We start from the raw sequence: 21065 nt of genomic DNA, 5'->3' as shown, positions 1-21065 counted from the left end.
AGTTAAGTGTAATAACTGTTATTTGAATAAGTTAACAAATTAGGGTAGATTGCTTCTGTAATTCATTTCCTATAGCACGAGTTTAGGTTACTGCATTAAGCTTCTGGAGTGCGGGTGGAGACGGCATTCAGTACCTCACGCTTCGGTGAAATACTATTCTCACATTCAAAATCTGAAATCTTCTTCTTTAAACTTGATTGAGGAAGTATATCCATCATTGGGGCTTAGAAACGGGAAGTAACAGAATTTTTGTGTCACTTTTAGAGCTGTATCATCATATCAGAATTATCAATCAATAGCTGTCTTCTTAAACATGAAGAGTAGAATGACTTTCTCAAAAAAATTGGATGGAAATCAGCCTGTCACCTTCAGGCAAAATTCAAAAATTCTGTTCTTATCAAAACACCATTAACTTGTCACGTATTCTCTCCGCATTTGCTTTCTGAGCCTGTTCTCAGTCTCTGTGTGGATAAATAAAAGCCTCTTCTTTAACATCAACTTTCCCCTCCTATTTGAATCCTCAGACTTGGTCATGATTAGGAGCTGTGACAGCACAGCCTTCCACCGGGGAAGCAAATGTGATGATAGTTACATTAGACAGAAGCGTAAAAGGAAGGCTCAGATCAGGAGATGCAGCCTTTAACCTAATCATTGTTCATCTCCAGGCACTGAAGGAAGCGGGCATCTCTGTGCACGGAAGCTGAAGCGGGGAGCACTGTCACCGTGCATGCATTCTGATCAGAGGGTATAATTGCAATTTTCAGAACCTTTTTTCCTCCCTTAATGGAAGAATTTGAGGCCCTACATTATTTTACTTCCTCAAATTTTTTATTCTTCTTGCCATAACGATGTAATAAAGGTAATGTTGCTAAAAATGTCAATTGTGACTGTTTTCTCCCCCTTTTGCTTCATAGTTACTTGCATTGTTGGGAGTATTTCTTTCATCTAAATGTCTTATTCAGGTAAATATCTGCCATGAACAGCTATCCTGACTAGTCTTTTCTCCTATCATAGCTTTGTTGATTAAAATTCACATTTTAAGTATGTATATATTAAATGTATGTTAAAATAGATCATATATATATATTAAAACATGAGGACTATACGCACCTTTCAATGAGATGATTTTCATGCTTGGAGAGGGTTACATTCTACCTATGCATGTTTCTATGTCGTTCTTCATGAAGGTTCAGAAGATTTTCTTCACAGGTTAAAGTTTTGGGGTTGGGATGCAATGCAGCCGTGTCTTTTGGCTGCTTTGTCTTCGAGGAGAATCCAGGAACTCTAGACTGGGCTGAAGAAGCGTCATGTTCTTCTGGCCTTCCAGACTCACCTGAGTTTTCTGAACTCTCCTTTTCACCGCTCAGCCTTGAAGGAGTAGTTAACTCTGAGCTTTCTCCATAGACATTAGAAGCTTGGGGTAAACCATCCACTTCCTTTCCTACATCACCTCTTTTTGGAGGGGGAGGACCTGAAAGAGCCATCACGTCTGCAGCATCGACGAGGAGAGAAGCATCACTGAACTTGGAAGAGCCTGCTGCTGCTTGCAGTGGCACCGGAGCTTCACTGGGAACTGCAGGTTCATTTGGAAGAGCGCTGGAGAAACAGGACTGGTATTCAGCAGGGTCCTCCTCAACACAGGCCTCGAAGAAGCATTCGGTGTCTTCCTTGTCTTCTGAGCCAGAGTCGGTCATGTCCGGTGGCAGTGGAGTGTTGCTCTTCTCTTCTATGTAATTGGTGACCTCCCCGCAATCACTGTCATGAGATGAGAGAGATAAGTATGAATAAAAGTCCCCCTTTCTCAGCTGGATGGGCCGGTGAGAATGTTCCAACACCTTCTCCTTGATTTGACTTAATGAAGTAGGAGCAGCTGCCTCATTTTCAGGTTGAGATTTACATTTTAGGGCTGTTGAAGCCATGTCAATGATTTCCTTAACAAAGTCGTGCACTGAACAATCTTCGGCATCTTTTTGATGGAAAACATCTGGGTCACAGTTGCAACAGGAAACGTTGTCACTGATAGAAACGGTTTCCTCTGTTTCGCTTTGTTCAAGTGCTAGGCAGCAACGAGCAGATTTTCCAGCCATATTTGGTGCATCATTAGATGAAGATTTCAGTACCTCAGAGTCCTGTCTATTGATAACACCGGTTTCTGAAGGCAGTTCTGGACAAGACTTCTCAGTGGGAGTAGAAGCAGCACTTTGATTTTCAAAATGGTGGTGATTTTGACATTTCTTTGGAACATGTCTAACCATCTGGGGAACAAATTCCTTTCCAGCAATATTTGAATCATCTGAGCTATCCATAAATGCTCTGCACTTACACTGCTCACTCTCTGAAATCCTTTTCCCGGTTGAACCAAGATTTTCTGATTCCTTTGAAATCTCATTCAGTTTGTCCTTCTGCCTTTCTGGAAAACTTTCAATATTGCCATTTTCCATGTCTGCCACATATGGATCTTTATTAACTTCGAAAATATTTTTCTTATTTTCACCCTTTGTCCCTAACTCACAGGTGTGGGGTAAATTCTTACTATTTCCATTATTTTCGGAGAGATGTTTTATGGAGCCATTAAGAAGGGCCTCAATGTTCAGGGTGTCAGAGGAATTGTTCATCTCACTACTACTTACATCCTTACTGCCCTTTATTTCATCACTGAGATTACACCTTCTCTTATCTCTTGTCAAGGAAAACTTTGGTCTAATCCAGGTCTGCAGCTCATTCTTTATATAGTCCAGCCCTGACATCAAGTTGCACTCTTCATAAATTTCATCATCTGTTGCAATACTGGAGTCGTCATCCTCATCTTTGATGCACAGTTCTTCTTCTGTCAAGGTGAGCGTCGAGCTGGAGAGGAGGTCACTATCATCTTCATCATCAGTGCAGGCAGAGGTGCAAGAGACATTCACGATCATGCTGACATTGACATCACTTTCATCGGCCACTGAACGAGGCAGGCGCTTCCTGAATGATGCATTTGATTCCGGGATCTTGTTCTTGTGTAACACGATATCCTCTGAGCAAAGAGAGAGCTCATCACTGCTGCTAAGTTCTGTAAGAGATGCTGGCGAGTCTTCATTGATAGAAGATGCTATGTCCAATGACAGTTGGCCAGGAAAAGACATCTTTTGGGAACAGCTTTGAAGAGTGATATCGGAAACACTTCGCTTTATCTTTTGCTCCGAAGGGCTCTGGATATTCTCCAAACGATTCAGGAGATCTAATGTTCTTTTACTCAGTTCACCAACTGAGCCACTGCTCACGCTTATGTCCCCAGAGCTGTGACAGCTAAAAAGATCTTCATTGCTTTTATAGGATGTCAACCAACTTTCTAAAGAAGTGCTTCGCTGGAGGCTGTCACTGCCATTTTTAAAGATGCCCAATGCGAATAAATCACCCCCTGGAGAAAGAGACTCAATAGAGGAACTATGAGATAAAAGGGAGAGCTGTTTGGCATTCTGCATGCCACTGAAGGTCTTCTCTACATCACCACTTTTATATGAATTGCGATCCATTTCATGAGATGCACTTGCCAAAATCCTTTCATGGGGAGGTGCATCTGGTTGTAACTCTGTAGCCTGATGTTTAGATTTGCAGGATTTTTTATCAAAATAAAAACCATGAAGCAGGGGATCCTCCACATGTGCTTTTTCACTTTGTGACTGTTTCATTATCATTGGTAATTTGAGTTTTGAGCCTTGGAGGTATGAGTAATCATAAAATGTAAACACATCATGTTTTCCTTGTAATTCTTCTCCCAAACAATCAGGGGTATGTTTGGTAACACTGTTTAAATCTCCAACTTTTCCATTTACACAACCGCCTGGTGAAATGGATAACTGAGAGCTATTTGGAAGCTGAATTTGTTCCTCCTCATCTTTAAACTTTTGCTTTAACATGTTAACTGCATCTCCCATTTGTGGGTCCAGATGTTCAGTTTCAGGGTGACTTGGGGACCCATCCACCACATTGTGCAAGCACATTTCAGAGTTGGTAGTGGTTTCAGTGTCTCCTTCACTGACAATTCCACTCTCACTGCCTGAATTCTGACTCATGTCTCCTCCGTGGCATGGGCAGGGCTTCACCAAATTGGAACCCCCTAGAAGATCTGGCAAAGATTTGGCAGATGAAAATGAAGAGTCTTTACTGAGACTCTTAGTTAAAACACTAGACTGTGTCATGCTAGTGAAGGTCGGACTGTTTTTCAGGAATGGGATGTGGTTGTCTTCATAGAGCTCAACATTGTGGAGGCTGTATACTTGGTAAATGTGTGGACTGGACGGGGCAGTGACACTCGATGTACACTGAGATGCCCCGTGGTCACCTGCCTCTTCTTCATAACCAGGGTCCTCACTACCTGTCTCTTCAAGCTTTAAGGAAGGCAAGACAGGTTGGGATTCTTGATCAAGGTCATTCGATTCTTCATTCAAACTAATTAACTTGTTACTTATGTCAGTTTCATCCCATTCCAGGGCATCCTCACTTGTCCCATTTAGGTCCATCAAGCCAGGATCAATCACATTCAAAGTCTCCTGTGTAGGAGAAGTGAGAAAAAAGAAGAATTAGGGAACACAAGCGTGAAAACTTTATCCATTCAAAATCTCTTGGAAGAGTCAGGAAAGAAATTTGCCCCAAGCATGAATTTGAAAGATAGCATAATTATCAGCTCTACTCCTCTCTGGAATAACATCCAAAATTATTGAAAAATGCTTTTCTATCAACAGTAATTTTTCACTGAGGGCAACAGCATAGATTAAAATGTAAGATTATTACAGTCAAATTGTAATATATGGAATTAGCCATTTCCCATGGATTCTTCTATCAATACATTTTTAACCTTGGATTGGGTGAAGATAAAACTGTCAGGTAAATAAAGGTAAAAAGAGTATAGCTTATGACATCTTTTAGGGAATATTCACTCTGATATTATCTCAGTTCTGGAGTTCATAATGGAGTACTATCTTCAGCCACATATGGTGAACCCCCTCCTGCTTCTATTCCTGGGTTCTCCACTTGAAGCAGCTTCTGCCTGGGAAAAGAGAATAGAGTTGTATCTACCTGTAGAGCCATTCACAGGCCAGAGGCTCTCACGTGTCTATCTTTTCCACTGTCTTCCCTTTCAGCATTCTTCTTCTTCAGAATTTGGCTCTGTTCCCAATCAGACCCAAGATGAGCAACCTCCGACTGGTTTCCGTACCTACATCTTTCTGGACCTTGCGTCTCGGGCCCCCAGTGCTGCAGGGCAGCTTCTTAATCACAGTTCTCTCAGTCCCTCTCTTCCCCAGTCCCTCTCTATGACAGAGATTCCACTTTGATCCTTGTTAACTTCTCTCACTATTGCCTCCTTATTTCTAACAGGCACTAACCTCCCGCTCCAGCCCACCTGCAGCCCTACAATAACAACTATCTGAGGACTTCCTGACTCCAAGGATGAAGCAGCCCAGATTCTCTTATGCTGCTCTCTGCCTGCACAGTTGGGACCTTGATCTTTCCTTGGACTTCTTGATTTTAACCCTGCTTGGTGGAGCTTGACACATTCTGGGACATAGAAGCTGAATGGGCTCCTGGACTCTGTATTCCTCCACCATCCTCACTTGCTGGCCAGCTGTCTGGATTCATGCTAGAGCCAAGAGAGGTGATATAGGTACTGCAGGCCCTGACAGGCTCACCTACAAACAGAAACAAACGGAACCCTGCGGTTCAGCTTATGCTTATGCAGGGTAACCAGGTGGACGAACAGGATTCTAAACGATGCAGAGCGGCTCAAGTGCTCACTTGACCTGCTGCTAACCAGCTGCATGGCCTCGGGCAAGTTGCTTAACCTTTCCAAGCAGCAGTCTCCTCGTGTCACTTTTTCAAGGGGGTGAGCATTATCTATCTTTGGAGATAATTCTGAGTACTAAATGGGCTGATGCTTGTGAAGGGCTGAGGAAGCAGTCAGTATAAAGCAGCTATAATTCTCAGTGCATATGGAGAATTGCTCTAGAGTGGCCTTAATTCATGAAGGGAGAACCCTTCTCATCATTCCTTTCAATTTGCTCTTAAAATCACAAGGGAGGGCTTTCCTCGTGGCTCAGTGGTTGAGAATCTGCCTGCCGGTGTGGGGAACACGGGTTTGAGCCCTGGTCCGGGAAGATCCCACATGCTGCAGAGCAACTAAGCCCGTGTGCCACAACTACTGAGCCTGTGCTCTAGAGCCCGCGAGCCACAACTACTGAGCCCGTGTGCCACAACTACTGAGCCTGTGCTCTAGAGCCCGCGAGCCACAACTACTGAAGCCCACGCACCACAACGAAGGGTAGCCCCCGCTCACCACAACTAGAGAAAGCCTGCACACAGCAACAAAGACCCAACGCAGCCAAAAATAAATAAATAAAATTTTTAAAAATTATAAAAACCACAAGGGATTCATGACATGGTAGGTAGAGAGGGGTGTCCCACAGTATTAACAGGTGAGCATATTTGCATTACAATTCGGAATTATTTTAACAGTCTGGTTGAAAAACAGGCCATGATGCTTTTCTTCCTCAGGAGTGGGAAAAAGGCTTTACCAGCAGCACATTCACAGAACTTTCCTAAGAAGTCCTCAGTCCTTCCTGAAACTAATAGTTGAAGGATACCACACAAACATATTAAGTATAAAATAACCATTAGCACTTTATTGTACTGGTTATGTAAGAGGTTATCTGTATAGCTTACTTAAGTTTAAAAGAGTCCAGATACAAAGTAAACATTAATTAAGGGATATTCTTAAACGTTATAACACAATCTTCCCTGCCAACGTTATAGCAGTTAATCTAGTACACTGGCCGTCACCACGCTCGCTTAGGTATGGAGTATGTTCACCGTGATGAATTTTTATTAGAATTTCTGTTTATTCTTTGCTTGCTGATAAAGGAAGTACTAATGACCAGTTAGTACGGCTAATGAAGGTTAACATCTTCAGCTGTAGAAACAATCAATCAGTCTCATCAAATAGTGTATTAATTTCAAATACTATCTTGGACACTGTACTCTGAGAATGCTAGTAAATAACTGAACTCGTCTTTCAAAGGAGTTCTCTCTGTAACCTTCCGGTTGACGTTAACATTTAGAAGCACAGATTTTCCGTGAGAGTCCCAAACCTGGGGGCTCACACTAGCTGCAGGAACCTTGCCATCTAGATGTGCACTGGGAGCTTAGCCCAAGTGATGCCTGTAATTCGGACTTGCCTTCCATGACAGTCATTTTCTGACCAAAGCCTTTATGGCTTTACAAATGCAAGCCTACAAAAGTATAATACTTGCAGCAGCATATGAAAGAACAAATCTTTTGCTCAATAATGTAGTGAGAGTGGAAAATTTCCATAGGAGAAGTTTAAACTTTTGTATGTAATATTGTCCTTTACCCTTCTTAATTCTTTCTTCCTATAAATCTCTTAAATTTATTGTAACTTCCAAAAAATTTTTTATGTCAACTGCGGGGAATATCTGACAAGATCCATTAGAAAATCATTCAATTTAGACTTTAAATTTTACATATCAAAGAAGTGCTACTCGCTCTGCCCTCATTCACTTTTTTTCTGTCGTGAATGAAATTCTGTCAATATTTTCAATAAAATCTCCATTTCTTCAAGATTTAACTTCAAACATAAAACATACCTTGGGGGCAAAAAATAGGAAAAGTTTCCAAGAGGAAGGATATTACAATATTTATATAACAGAAAAAGTTGTCTTTGAAAAAAAAAAAGACATATGTACAGAGTGATGTTAACTGGCTGTAAAATTATTTGGTCAAATGCTCTCTTTGATGATAGCCCAAAATAGCCAATAATCCTCAAGCTAGTTAAGCATTTTTTGTTGTTGTTTTTTCTCTAGAGGAATTGTCTGGTACTTTTAAAAAAGTCACAAACGTTCCTTTCTTTGATAAAGTGATAAATCAAGCATGGATTTAGAAAAAAATCTAAGAATATTTGTGAAGCCAAAAGGATGATGAGTAGTACACGAGGTTCCAATAGAGAGTCTGGCTTTCCAGAGATAATTCTGAATTAAATTCATTTGTGCCAAGTCCTTTCATTTACAAACTTGTTTCACTGGTGCAGAATTTTGGCCTAAACCAAGGGCTCTATATAAAGAATTACAAACACACACACACACACACACACACACACACACACACATCTTTACAGATCTGCTCAAGACCAAGTGGAATTAATTGGTGTTACTTTATTTTTTATTCTTGGAGGCAGGTTATTTATATTAGTGTAATATATACAGAGAAAGTAACTAAAAAGTGGCTGGAGAAATATGATGATGATGATGATAAAAGAACCAATATTCCAGTTGCAGCAATTAATACATATCTAAATTAATTTCCTTCTGTACTTGCATGACTTTGAGTTAGGTATCCCAGGATTGCATTTCTAGTATTTTCATAATATTTTAGGTTATGGTAGATTTTTATAAGCAATGAGAAACACATTATCAGCTAAAGAGTGGAGACGAAGGAACCTGACATTCTATAAAACAAAAACCCAACAGAGTTCTGATATAGCTACCTCTGAATTCCTTTAATTTCCTTTAAGAAGTTGTAACTTTTAAAAAACTAAAGTATCTCGAAAAGACTAGGATGAACTGAACGTTCCAGTCAAACTTCTGGTGCTCAGAATGGCCAAAACCATTAGGAGGTCTTGCAATCTGTGTTCCCCTGTTTATTCTAGATCCAGGAATTTATTAAGCAACACCACTTGCAAAGCCCTGGGAGGAAAGATTTATCTGCGGAAAAGTAGAATACAACAGAAACATACAATAAATAAAAATAACAAAAACATAAACAGCATTAACTGTAATTGAATAAAAATAAGCATATTTACCCTAGGGCAAAAAGCAGAACACAGGGAAGCCTGAGGCGGCGATGGAAACAGGGAGAAAATAATATATAGATCAGGGTGGGGGAATCCATTTAAATGAGGGGATATTCCACCCCTTCATATACTCACTCTGCTTTTTTGATGCAATATTTTCCCACCCCTCCAAATGCAAAAACCAAAGTGTCTGATCATTAGATGCATAATTATTTTGCTGAATTAGACTGAGGTAGAAACTTTTTAAAAACAACATCAACAACCATAAGAAAGAGCTAGTCCTTAATAAATAGAAAGACGGCTTTTATGAGAATTCAGAGTTTGTAGTACTTTGTCGCTTGTTGGGCAGAGAACAGATTCAGAGTTAGCAAGAAAAAATATAGACGAAAAGAGAAATAGGCTAAAAAGCAAAAATGTTCACTCTTTATCAAACATTTTGGGATTTGGGGCAAACAGATCTGGGTTTGAATCCTGGATATCCCCCCCTTCACAGGTTAGCGGTATGATCCTGGACGAGTTATTTAACATCTGTGTGCCTCAGTTCCACCATTTATCTATTCAAGATAATCAGAGCACACTGTGTCTACTTAGAGACTGTTGGGAGCTTTAAATGATAAGATGTCTGTAAAGTCCTATGGGAAGGGCCTGACACACAGTAGTGGTACAAGGACTGCAGCTATCAGCATATACTGCCTGTAAAGAGAAGGAAGGTAGTGCAGCTGACTGTTAAATAACCTTATCAAGGTTTGCGTTAAGACTGGTGGTTTGTTGACTAAGCTCTTTAGTGCAACCACATGCATGGAATCCAATGAAATCAACACCAGTTAGGCCCCTAACTCACTCCCATTGCACTGCAAATGGGGTGTGGGTTTGGCTTTGCATGTCCTCACTGGGCTTCTCCCTTAGGAAAAGCCAGATGAGAAAAGAAGCCTGTCCAGCCCTCAGCAGGGACCATAGCTCAAGGACTTTCTATTTCCTGAAAATAATCTTTTTTTTCAAAAGGCAGGTCTATTGTCTGTGAAATTCTATCACAACTGACACATTAGAGCAATCAAATCCTGCTCACTATCTATCAGATTGACAATAATGTTAAAGTAACTTGTCTCAGCTCAGAAAAAGCTTTGAAATTCTATCTCACACTAATGATCAAAAACTGTTCTAGTGAATGCTCTTTTTCAATAACAAAGCTGATCAGAAACTCAAAACAGACAAGGAAAACCCAAAGTCATCTCACAAATCTCACTAAAATGAGTACTGACATGGACATATTTCCTAGTCTTGGCTACAGAGATATTTCTGAATTAGCTGAAAATGAAAAATCCATTAGATGTTGTTTTAAAGTAAGTTTTACAATAGCAAAAATTGCCTTAGTTTTCAACAGGAACCAGGGATGAAAGAGAGTTCAGTGTTGAGAATCAGGGGTTTTCCTCCCAGCTATAAACTTTATGAGGGCAGGGGCTCCTCTGTCCTGTCTCCACTAGCGCCCTGGCAACTAAAACCATGCCTGGCAGGGAGCAGGTTCTCAAAAAATTATTTAATGAGCAAAGAAAGACTTGTCTGTGGTCTCATGAATTGTTGAAGAACTCTGGGGAAAGGTTCTGCGGTTTTTTTGCCATGACAAAACCACATGGAGAATTTTTGACTGTATAACTGGTGCTACTGCTCAGTTATAAGAGCGAGCAGCCTCAAAAACATTATGCTAGGTGAAAGAAGTCAGACACCAAAAGCCATATACTGTGTAATTCCATTTATGTAAAATAGCCAGACTAGGTAAATTCATAGAGACAGAAGCGAAATTGGTGGTTGCTAGGGCTTCCCTGGTGGCGCAGTGGTTGAGAGTCCACCTGCCGATGCAGGGGACGCGGGTTCTGTGCCCCGGTCCGGGAAGATGCCGCGGAGCTGCTGGGCCCGTGAGCCATGGCCGCTGAGCCTGCGCGTCCGGAGCCTGTGCTCCGCAACGGGAGAGGCCACAACAGTGAGAGGCCCGCGTACCACAAAAAAAAAAAAAAAAAAATTGGTGGTTGCCAGAGACTTGTGGGAGGGGAGAATGGGGAGCGATTCCTTAATGGGTGCGGGGTTTCCTTTTGGGGAGATGAAAATGTTTTGGAATTAGATAGAGGTGACGGTTATGTAACATTGTGAATGTACTAAATGCCACTGAATTGCTCACTTTAAACGATTAATTTTATGTTATGTTAATTTCACCTCAAAAAAAGCCAAAAAACAAAAAACCCCCCAAAACCCAAGCAAATAGTAGTCCTCAGTCTTACTGTTTCTGAACCTGTAAGATCATCAAACATAACAGGACATCATCGCTCTGTTGAGGAACTTGCTTACAAAAATATTACAACAGATATTTCTGAACTCATTTACATCACTGTACATATATTATCAATAAAGATAATTTTTTATTACAGGCTTCTTTGTTTGGTCTGAATGCATGCCCATCATTCCCAGAAATGCTGAAGGAAAGACTGTCCTGTGTATAATAATTCTCTTAGTTCAACTTCACTCATTTCGATGCAACAGTCTCTTGAGGAGAGAGAAGGAGTGTGATTACCAGAGCCCTCATTTGCTGAACCCTCTGGCAGGGTCAACAGTGACCTTCTGACAGCCCAGTCCAACTGATTCTCCTTTGCCCTTATTTTACTTGATTCCTCCACAGCATTTGACTCCATTTTTCTTGATATTTTCTCCTCCTTTGATTACCTTGATGCTAAGCCTCCTTGTAAAATCCACTCAAGCCGACTGTTAAATGATAGTGTGTCCCACAGTTCTGTTTGGCTTCTTTTCACCCTACAGACTCTCCTATCATAGGTTTAGCCACGTGAGGCCTGATTGTCTATTATTTTGAGGGTGGTATAGGCTACACTGAGGAGAAAGGCATTCAGAGAAAGGGTTGCAGGAGGGGGACACTGCAAGAAGAGGGAAGAGTAAGAAGCAAAGGCAGATGGGACAGAGCCTTGTGGGTACCTTCAAGGGAAGGATGATGAGCAACCAGCAAAAGAAACACAGGAAGAATATCCAAGTAGGACTGGTATGAAATTCTGGGAACTGAGAGAAGAATCCTTTTAAAGTAGCAGGTGGTTAAGAGTGTTATAGAAGCAGAGAAGATAAGATGAATGGGAGGTGAGGGAAAGCCAGTGAATTAGCAAGAAGAAAGTCATCTGTTGCCTTGGAAAGGGCAGGTCCTAGAGGCTGGTGGGTGAGGAAAGGAGCACAGGATGTGCTTGAGAGTAACCTGAAGGAATCCAGGTTCCACAGTAAAGCTGCGGTTGAAATTGGGAGCCTGGTCCTACCAGGTGCTATTCACCACCTTTCTTGCCTTCTAGCACCAGTCGTGGAAGGAGAGCACAAATGGAGAAACCGTGGAGGCCACAGAATGTACAGGAAACTCTTCAGTTGTTCTAACATCTCTTCCCTCAACTTCAGACACAGTAACCCATCCTGACTCTGTATCCATTTGAAAACAAAAAACCAAAAAAATCCTATTTAATACTTTTTTTTTTTTTTTCGGTACACGGGCCTCTCACTGTTGTGGCCCCTCCCGTTGCGGAGCACAGGCTCTGTATGCACAGGCTCAGTAGCCATGGCTCACGGCCCCCGCCGCTCCGCGGCATGTGGGATCTTCCCGGACCGGGGCACGAACCCGTGTCCCCTGCATTGGCAGGCGGACTCTCAACCACTGCTCCACCAGGGAAGCCCCTATTTAATCCTTTTTAAGTTTGATTTTTTTGTGTGAAGAACAGGTTGCCAAGAAATTTAAGGTTCTATAAACAGGGTGATTGTGAGGCTGTAAGGAGGAATTCCATAGAAGAAAGAAGGAAACACAAATTATAAGCACTTCTTTCTGCCCTTTCTGTAACTTCAGTGTCACAGTACTATTTTGACTAAAAGGCAACATGTTTGTGCCAATAAATTAAATAAATTTAATTACTGTCAAAAATGTCTAAATAACTCTTAGGTGTAGTAACCTCAGTGTCGGTATATTAAAGCTAGGTGGCAAAGATGAATTTCTTGCATCAAGCTATTTTTTAAACAAATTAATTATTGTATAAATCATTATTCGTTAAGCATCCACTGTAGGAAAAAGTTGTTTTCCCACCTAACTCTGAATGTTTCATTAAAACTATTATAACTAGAAAAATAATCTACTTCCACTGGAAAATAAATTATTTTATCTTAAATATTGCTTTATGTGCAAACATTGAATTTTTATTGTATTCAGAACAGACTGAATAGGAAAATTGGCTTATTTTTCTGTTTTTAGTCACTCTTCTGTTTTCCAGAAAATTTTCCCCAGAGTTGCAAGAAATTATCTACATTTAGGATTATTTAAAAATGAATTTAAAAAAACAACTTGGGAAGAGATTTTTTAAAAAAAGCGATTTCTTTATCTGACCTCTTCAGTACTGTGTAGAACTGAAACCAATAAAATGAAGTACAAAAGAAAAATAAACTCAATAAGGTTGTAAAAAATCCAACCGTAGTAAAATGGTGGCATTTTCTACATTCTACCACATAGTAAAACTATTTGAATGACAACAGACCCACATGCCAAGTTGCATAAACGATTTTTTCCCCTAATGATAACATCTGGCCCCATTCTTCTGTCATTATTCTGTTTGGTGTTTGCCTTTTGACTGTCAAAAGTTGACATAACATTTGAGTTTTGTGCCTTGGGATGTAATTTTTGCCTCACCTTTGCCTTAGTATACTCTTGTTCCTCCCTTTATGATAAGGGGCTCCCATTAATAAAACCTACAAAGTATATTTGTAGTAAAGAGGAGGAGAACAGTCTTGTAAACAAGTGAAGTTTTACTGACATAGACTTAGTTTCCCAACTTTCAGACTGAATTTTAAGAACACAGATTTGTGGCATGATTCTGAGGTAGCTTCATGTACAAGGAGAGCTTTGCCAACACGCTGAAGTCTGCCTGCAAAGCCAAATATCAGCTGACAAAGTTCACTCACGTCCAGGATCAGTGTCCTTTGTGAAGTACATATCATTGGGTTGGCCAAAAAGTTCGTTTGGATTTTTGGTACCATTTTGTGGAAAAACCCGAACGAACTTTTTGGCCAATCCAGTAGTTGAGAGAATTGTTGTGTCTTTTCACTCTCTAAAGGTCCACATTAAGAACCAACATTGTGCTATTACTGTTTTCTTTTTTAAAATTTATTATTTATTTATTTAATTTATTTTTTTGGCTGTGTTGGGTCTTTGTTGCTGTGCGCAGGCTTTCTCTAGTTGCAGTGAATGGGGGCTACTGTTTGTTGCAATGCACAGTCTTCTCATTGTGGTGGCTTCTCTTGTTGTGGAGCACAGGCTCTGAGCGGGCGGGCTTCAGTAGCTGTGGTGCGTGGGCTCAGTAGTTGTGGCTCGCAGGCTCTAGAGCGCAGGCTCAGTAGTTGCGGTGCACAGGCTTAGTTGTTCTGCAGCATGTGGGATCTTCCCAGACCAGGGCTTGAACCCATGTTCCCTGCATTGGCAGGCAGATTCTTAACCACTGCTCCACCAGGGAAGTCCCAACTACTGCTGTTTTTAATGGTTTGCTCTTCTCAGATAAATAGGGGTATGGGATTCATTTTGTTTGTTTCCATTCAATTCTAATAGTGTGATTACAACTCACCATTCAGAGAAAAAAAACAAGAAAAATGTTGGAATGACCAAAAATGGTACATATCATTTTAATCTCTTTTCCATCTTATTTGTGCCAGTCAACCAAACTTGTTTCTTGCTTTTCCCAGTTTATTATCTGATTGGCCCAATGTTAACATGATTAACAAGGAAGTCAGTTATGATTTGTTTTCTTAAATGGCTTAACCTTTGTTTATACATCTGACTTGATTTGATTTACATTTTTGTTTTAATAGCCTCCTTTAAAGACAACTGCTTTTAGATTTAAGGAGAGCTGAAAAACCTCTGCTAGAATAGCTCCCTAGAGCTATATTGTTCCTTCTATAAAAATGACTGGAGAATATACAAGTTACACTTTAGGCTAGAAAATTTGCTTGAAATTTCAGGATGAATTTTCCTAGAAGGTAGTAAATGTATTTGAAGTAAGTTTCCAAGAGATTTTATACTTCTGATTCCTAGAGTCCTTAGACATGTTAAAAATGTAGAATCCCTGGGCTTCCCTGGTGGCACAGTGGTTGGGAGTCCACCTGCCGGTGTGGGGGGACACGGGTTCGAGCCCTGGTCCTGGAGGATCCCACATGCTGCGGAGCAACAAAGCCTGTGTGCCACAACTACTGAGCCTGTGCTCTAGAGCCCATGACCCACCACTACTGAGCCCGCATGCCACAACTACTGAAGCCCATGCACCTAGAGCCTGTGCTCCGCAACAAGAGAAGCCACTGCAATAAGAAGCCCGTGCACCGCAACAAAGAGTAGCCCCACTCGCTGCAACTAGAGAAAGCCTGTGCACAGCAATGAAGACCCAACACAGCCAAAAATAAATAATAAATGAAATAAATAAATTTATTTTTTAAAAATGTAGAATCCCTGGGGGATTTTCTTTTTTTGAGATTTCAAGGGAAAAATAGTAATGATTCTGAGCTCCGATTAGATTTAAAAACTCAGTCTTCATTGGAATAGAAGCTCTGGTCCTGGGCTGTCATGAAGGAGGCTCTTGAGAGTTTTAAATGGTGGGACCTTAATTCAAACTGTAACCCAAATCAAAGAAATGTAAATTTCATTCTGTGGGAGAAAATATTTGTAAATGAAGCAACTGATAAAGGATTAATCTCCATAATATACAAGCAGCTCATGCAGCTCAATATCAAAAAAGCAAACACTCCAATCCAAAAATGGGCAGAAGACTTAAAAAGACATTTCTCCAAAGAAGATATACAGATTACAGACAAACACATGAAGGGATGCTCAACATCACTAATCATTAGAGAAATGCAAATCAAAACTACAATGAGGTATCACCTCGCACCAGTCAGATTGGCCGTCATCAAAAAATCTACAAACAGTAAGTGCTAGAGAGGGTGTGGAGAAAAAGGAACCCTCTTGCACTGTTGGTGGGAATGTAAATTGATACACCCACTATGGAGAACAATATGGAGGTTCCTCAAAAAACTAAAAATAGAACTACCATATGACCCAGCAATCCCACTACTGGGGATATACCCTGAGAAAACCATAATCCAAAAAGAGTCATGTACCACAATGTTCACCGCAGCTCTATTTATAATAGCCAGGACATGGAAGCAACCTAAGTGTCCATCGACAGATGAGTGGATAAAGAAGATGTGGCACATATATACAATGGAATATTACTCAGCCATAAAAAGAAATGAAATTGAATTATTTGTAGTGAGGTGGATGGACCTAGAGTCTGTCATACAGAGTGAAGTAAGTCAGAAAGAGAAAAACAAATACTGTATGCTAACACATATATATGAATCTAAAAAAAGAAAAAAAAATGGTTCTGAAGAACCTAGGGGCAGGACAGGAATAAAGATACGGACATAGAGAATGGACTTGAGGACACGGGGAGGGGGAAGGGTAAGCTGGGACGAAGTGAGAGAGTAGCATTGACATATATACATTACCAAATGTAAAATAGCTAGTGGGAAGCAGCTGCATAGCACAGGGAGATCAGCTCAGTGCTTTGTGTCTACCTAGAGGGGTGGGATAGGGAGGGTGGGAGGGAGATGCAAGAGGATATGGGGATATATGTATACGTATAGCTGTTTCACTTCGTTATACAGCAGCAACTAACACAACAACGTAAAGCAATTATACTCCAATAAAGATGTTAAAAAAATTTCATTCTAGAGGAAAAATGATCTCAAAACATTAATTCATTTTGTAAATTAAAAAATAAAAAAAGAATATTAGAGGCTTAGGGTCACCTTAATCCCTTAAAATCCTTTTTCAATGTAACAAATAACCAAAAATAATTTCAAACCCCGAACTCTTCAGATACGGGCCCTTGAGCTGGCAACTAAGAGAATATACTAAGCTTATAGTCCAGAGAGGCAAGACACTGATGGCCAGTGGAGCTAATTACCTGGGCCAGACCTGCTCAATTTACTACTGCAAGCATGCGACCATGGTAGCATTTGTGACATCTCTGCTTTGCTTGCAGTCAGTGCAGACTGAGTCATACTTTGACTACAGAAAGCTTGGCTACTTTTTTTCTTAATAAATGGCAAGTAATCAGGAAAATATAAAGCCAGGTGACCTCCACCTCCTACCAAGTCAATAATGTTTTTCAAAGGCCTACTCCGTGCAAGACATTCTCCTGGCAGATATCATTGCTGTTATTAGGAAGAATGGGGAACACTTAGATAAACAGAGATCCCTTATGTTTATCTACAGATAGGTTCTATACTAAGGTAACAAAGAGTTTGGTTTTTTTCTCCAAAATTAAAGTCCCCCCTCCCACAAAATTAACCATTTTCCCTCATTATTCAGTAAAACCACTAGATGAGCTCTGACTCCATAAACTTTAGGAACTCGTTTATTATGTTGTCTGATCAGACCTTGCGTTTATTTACACAGTGTACCCATAAAACCCAGCTTTCATTAGTGCTGGGGAGGCATAGCCCTGCTTCCTTTGCTGGGGAAGGTGAAGCTGGAGAAGATAATTAACCATGAAACAATAAGGAGGCTTGCTGGGTAAGCAGTAGTGTGAAAACAGTTACTCCTCACAAAAGAGGGGAAATTAGCTTGCTGGATAAAAAAGGAAGTGTCAGATTGAAGACTGAAAGGCCTGCCAACAGAAGTAGATAGCTCTATGCATCATTAATGAAATTTTTTAACACTTAAAACGCCACAGCTGTCCACATTTAAATGCATGTAAATGCCATGTGTTTCCAGAGATTAATATGCATGTTAAAATATTTCTTTCGCCTTAAACTTCTAGGTGTTGTCTCTGTCTATTTCATTTCACCTACTTCCTTTCCAAGAATAAAAATACACTAGCTTTCTCAGCATTGTGTCCTCATTTCCAAAGCCCACGTACACCAGGCGTCCTGGAGATAGGCAGTGTGCTCATTATATTTTAACAAACACATTATTTTATATTCATAATACCGATATTTTAGTAAACAGAAAGTTTGTTTTGATTTTGCTGCTTCACAGAGTGAAGACTTATGATGTGCGTTTCCTTTCAAAACTTCCTCCTGGAGCATTAATGCTCCCTGAAGCAGCCCCATTTTGGCAGAAATTCAGTTCTGTGCAGTGCCAAAAGAAATAGAATAAACAAACACTGCTCCATGCAGCTGGCGAGATAATTTACATATTACTGCACACCAAACATGAAGACCTGAATATGGATTAGAGCTACGGTGATGACACAAATGTCATATAGATAAAGAGAAACAAAATCCAACACATTGTTGTTTATTTTACCACTGCTACTGTATGAGTGTCACTCAGAAAGAAAAAAAAAAAAAGGAAGAATTGCTTTTTGAAAATTGGACTCCCTTCCTTATTTGAAGTGGGTTCTTTCAGACTGTAAAACAAGAAAAGAGCAGAAGGGCGTGTGTTATTTTGGATCCCCTAATATTCTGTCCTTTTGTTTCATAACAAACCCATTTTCATGTGCATCAATTTGGACGAGGTGGGTTAGTGATCTCACAAGAACAACCTTTAATATACAAAGACACCCGAATTCCTATCTAGCCTTTTCTCCACACTTGACAATTTCAGTTGAGCACTGTGCTCCTTAACTGACAGTTTAAGTTCCATGAATGGAATCCTTGGTTAGAGAGGTCCAGCAGGCCATTTGGGCCCATTAAAGCTCCATCAGGATACACCATCCAATGGACAGGACTTGCCTAGAGTTCTCAGCTAACTTGTCTTTCTTCTTGCGTGTCAGTTGACCCTTCTCGTCCATATCTAGATGTACAGGTGTCCCAAGGAAGAAAGGACATCTCTCTGGATGTTTATTGCTGTAAGTCTTTTTCTAGTCCTTGGGGATGACAAGAGCTATATAAAGAGCTAAGAAAGTAACATAACAAATGATGATGGTGATATGGTAAGGAATAAAAAGAATGTAAAATATTTGAGCTTCCACCAAATAAAAAATTCTTTATTCTGCATTGGACAGGGCTGACTTTTCTTTACCTGCAAAAACTGCTCTTGAAATGGGATTATTTTAGGAGCGTCTAGCTCTTTAATTTTTAGAAGTAATTGTCACTACCCCTACTCTTGCCTAAGCGTAAAAACAAAGGGAGAAATCAGGGCCATGTGAGAGAATCTAGTTAGATATCATTAGAGTTTAACAGTCAAGGAATGTGTTTTAACGCTGAAGAAACAAACCATTTCAGAACAGTCAAGGAAGCTGGAGTTATTTTACCAGGTGAGGAAAAGGCTACATTGGGACTTATTTTCTATAGCACTTCGGAAGTTACTATGACTTGAACAATGAAAAAATTCTCTATTTCCAGAATTCCAAACGCAAGAAATGGAATTACATTGCAACAGGAAAAAGTAGGTAAGATATACCAAAAGGATTTTTTATTAAAAGGGCAACAGAACATTCTCATAGACTCCCATGACAGTTTGCGAAAAATCTATCCCTAGACATTTTTAAAAACAGAAGAAGCAACAACATGTTCAGGATGATCCTACATACCACTTTCAAACCAAGCTTCCTAAAATAAATCCTCTCATTGCATTACTCCTCTCACTAAAACAAAACAAAACAAATAAACAAACAACTTGCAATGGTCATTTTCTCTTCAAATTATTCTGACCTTTATTTATTTATTTATTTTTGGCTGCTCTGCATGGCATGCAGGATCTTAATTCCCCAACCAGGGATCGAACCCATGCCCCCTGCATTGGAAACGCAGTCTTAACCACTGCACCGCCAGGGAAGTCCCCTGACTGACTTCTAAGGCATTCCTTAATCTGGTCATATAAAAATGACTGAGATTTAATTTAATGTTCCTCCAAAGCTGACCTTCACTATAGTTACTGCCTCAAGAATATTCACTGTTCATGTATGTTACCATGCCTATGTTCATAGTAGGTATTCAATAAATATTTTTTGATTGAATGAAAGAATGTGGTTTCTATTGCCCTCACCAAATATCTCAAAATTCAGGCTGAAACTCTTCTATAAAGGTTCCCAAAAAAAAAAAAAAAAAAAAAAAAGGTTCCTCTGAATACTCAGCCCTCAGTGATTTCCCTCTCCTTTGATTCTTACACTAGTAATAGAACCACACAATTTAGTTTTAACATTTGTTTATTTGTTCAACAAATGTTCATTAAATACTTACTACATAGTACGGCCCAAGCACTGAACAGATATAAAAGTGAACTGAGCACAGACTCACCTCTCAAGTATCTTGCAGCTTTGCATTTAGTTTTCTAACTGGTACTGTCATTTTCAGCCCAAACACAGCTTGGAATAATTATTGTCTCATCTATGTCAATATTATCTTACTATATCATTCCATATAGCTTGCAAACTCCTTGAGACTGAAGGTCATGTCCTGAACTACTTCTGTATAGACAAATCTCAGAACAATGCTGAGCACAGAGCAGGTACTCGAGGGGCACTTGATCATTATCTGCCAATAGGTTCAGCTCCTTCCAATACTATGACCCAATGGAATCAGACAACAAACCATCTTGGCAAATAGGTTAAATATTCAGAATCCAAAACTTGCATAATCAGGAGTGATACACTGATGGTATTATGGCTTGGGAAAATATTTAATCTATATTAAAACAGCGTTAGGTACTCTGACTTTAGGCCTATGGGCCTGCTCGTACTATTTTGCACTACTACACTCCTCTATGCAAAAATTAGCTTTTTCAATATTGGTGTTTCAATTTTAACCCCCTGGATAAATAACATAGAACCTTTTCTTTGATATTCAGCAAACTTAGTCATTTATATGTTAAAAAAATCATAAGCATAATTCAAGTGAAACAACAGACCTAAAATATTAGCCCTGTATAAAAAAGAAAATTAGAGTAAATATGATCTTTCTATAGTGGGATAAGAAAATTATTTTACCCCAGTGGCATTTCCACTTAGATGTTTTCTCTTCAATCAAAATTTAAATGTGACTATTGCTTCATGATCAGCAGGTTGGTATTGAGGCTTAATACCTATTATTTCTAGACCTGTGCTTCCCAATCTTTTTCAAGATATGACATATAGAAAATACTAATATAGACTTACATACTGGGAAGGAAGGAGAGGTTGCTCACTGCAAAAGGCAAATAAATGGCTTGGACTCCTCC

At 39.9% G+C, this 21065-nt stretch overlaps 1 protein-coding gene across 1 annotated transcript in view; it reads right to left on the bottom strand.

Moving 5' to 3' along the window:
• Positions 1–21065, bottom strand: part of AKAP6 (A-kinase anchoring protein 6) — a 569716-nt gene that overhangs the window by 6065 nt on the left and 542586 nt on the right. The window contains exon 17 of the mRNA XM_024742005.1: positions 1111–4532. Within this exon, the coding sequence (XP_024597773.1) occupies positions 1152–4532 (3381 nt within the window). The 3' untranslated portion in view covers positions 1111–1151. The remainder of the gene's footprint in view (positions 1–1110; positions 4533–21065) is intronic.

This window comes from Neophocaena asiaeorientalis, unplaced genomic scaffold (assembly GCF_003031525.2).
Source record: "Neophocaena asiaeorientalis asiaeorientalis breed wild unplaced genomic scaffold, Neophocaena_asiaeorientalis_V1.1 scaffold83, whole genome shotgun sequence".
In the NCBI taxonomy this organism is placed as follows: domain Eukaryota; kingdom Metazoa; phylum Chordata; class Mammalia; order Artiodactyla; family Phocoenidae; genus Neophocaena; species Neophocaena asiaeorientalis.
This window is presented reverse-complemented; position numbering and strand designations above follow the sequence as displayed.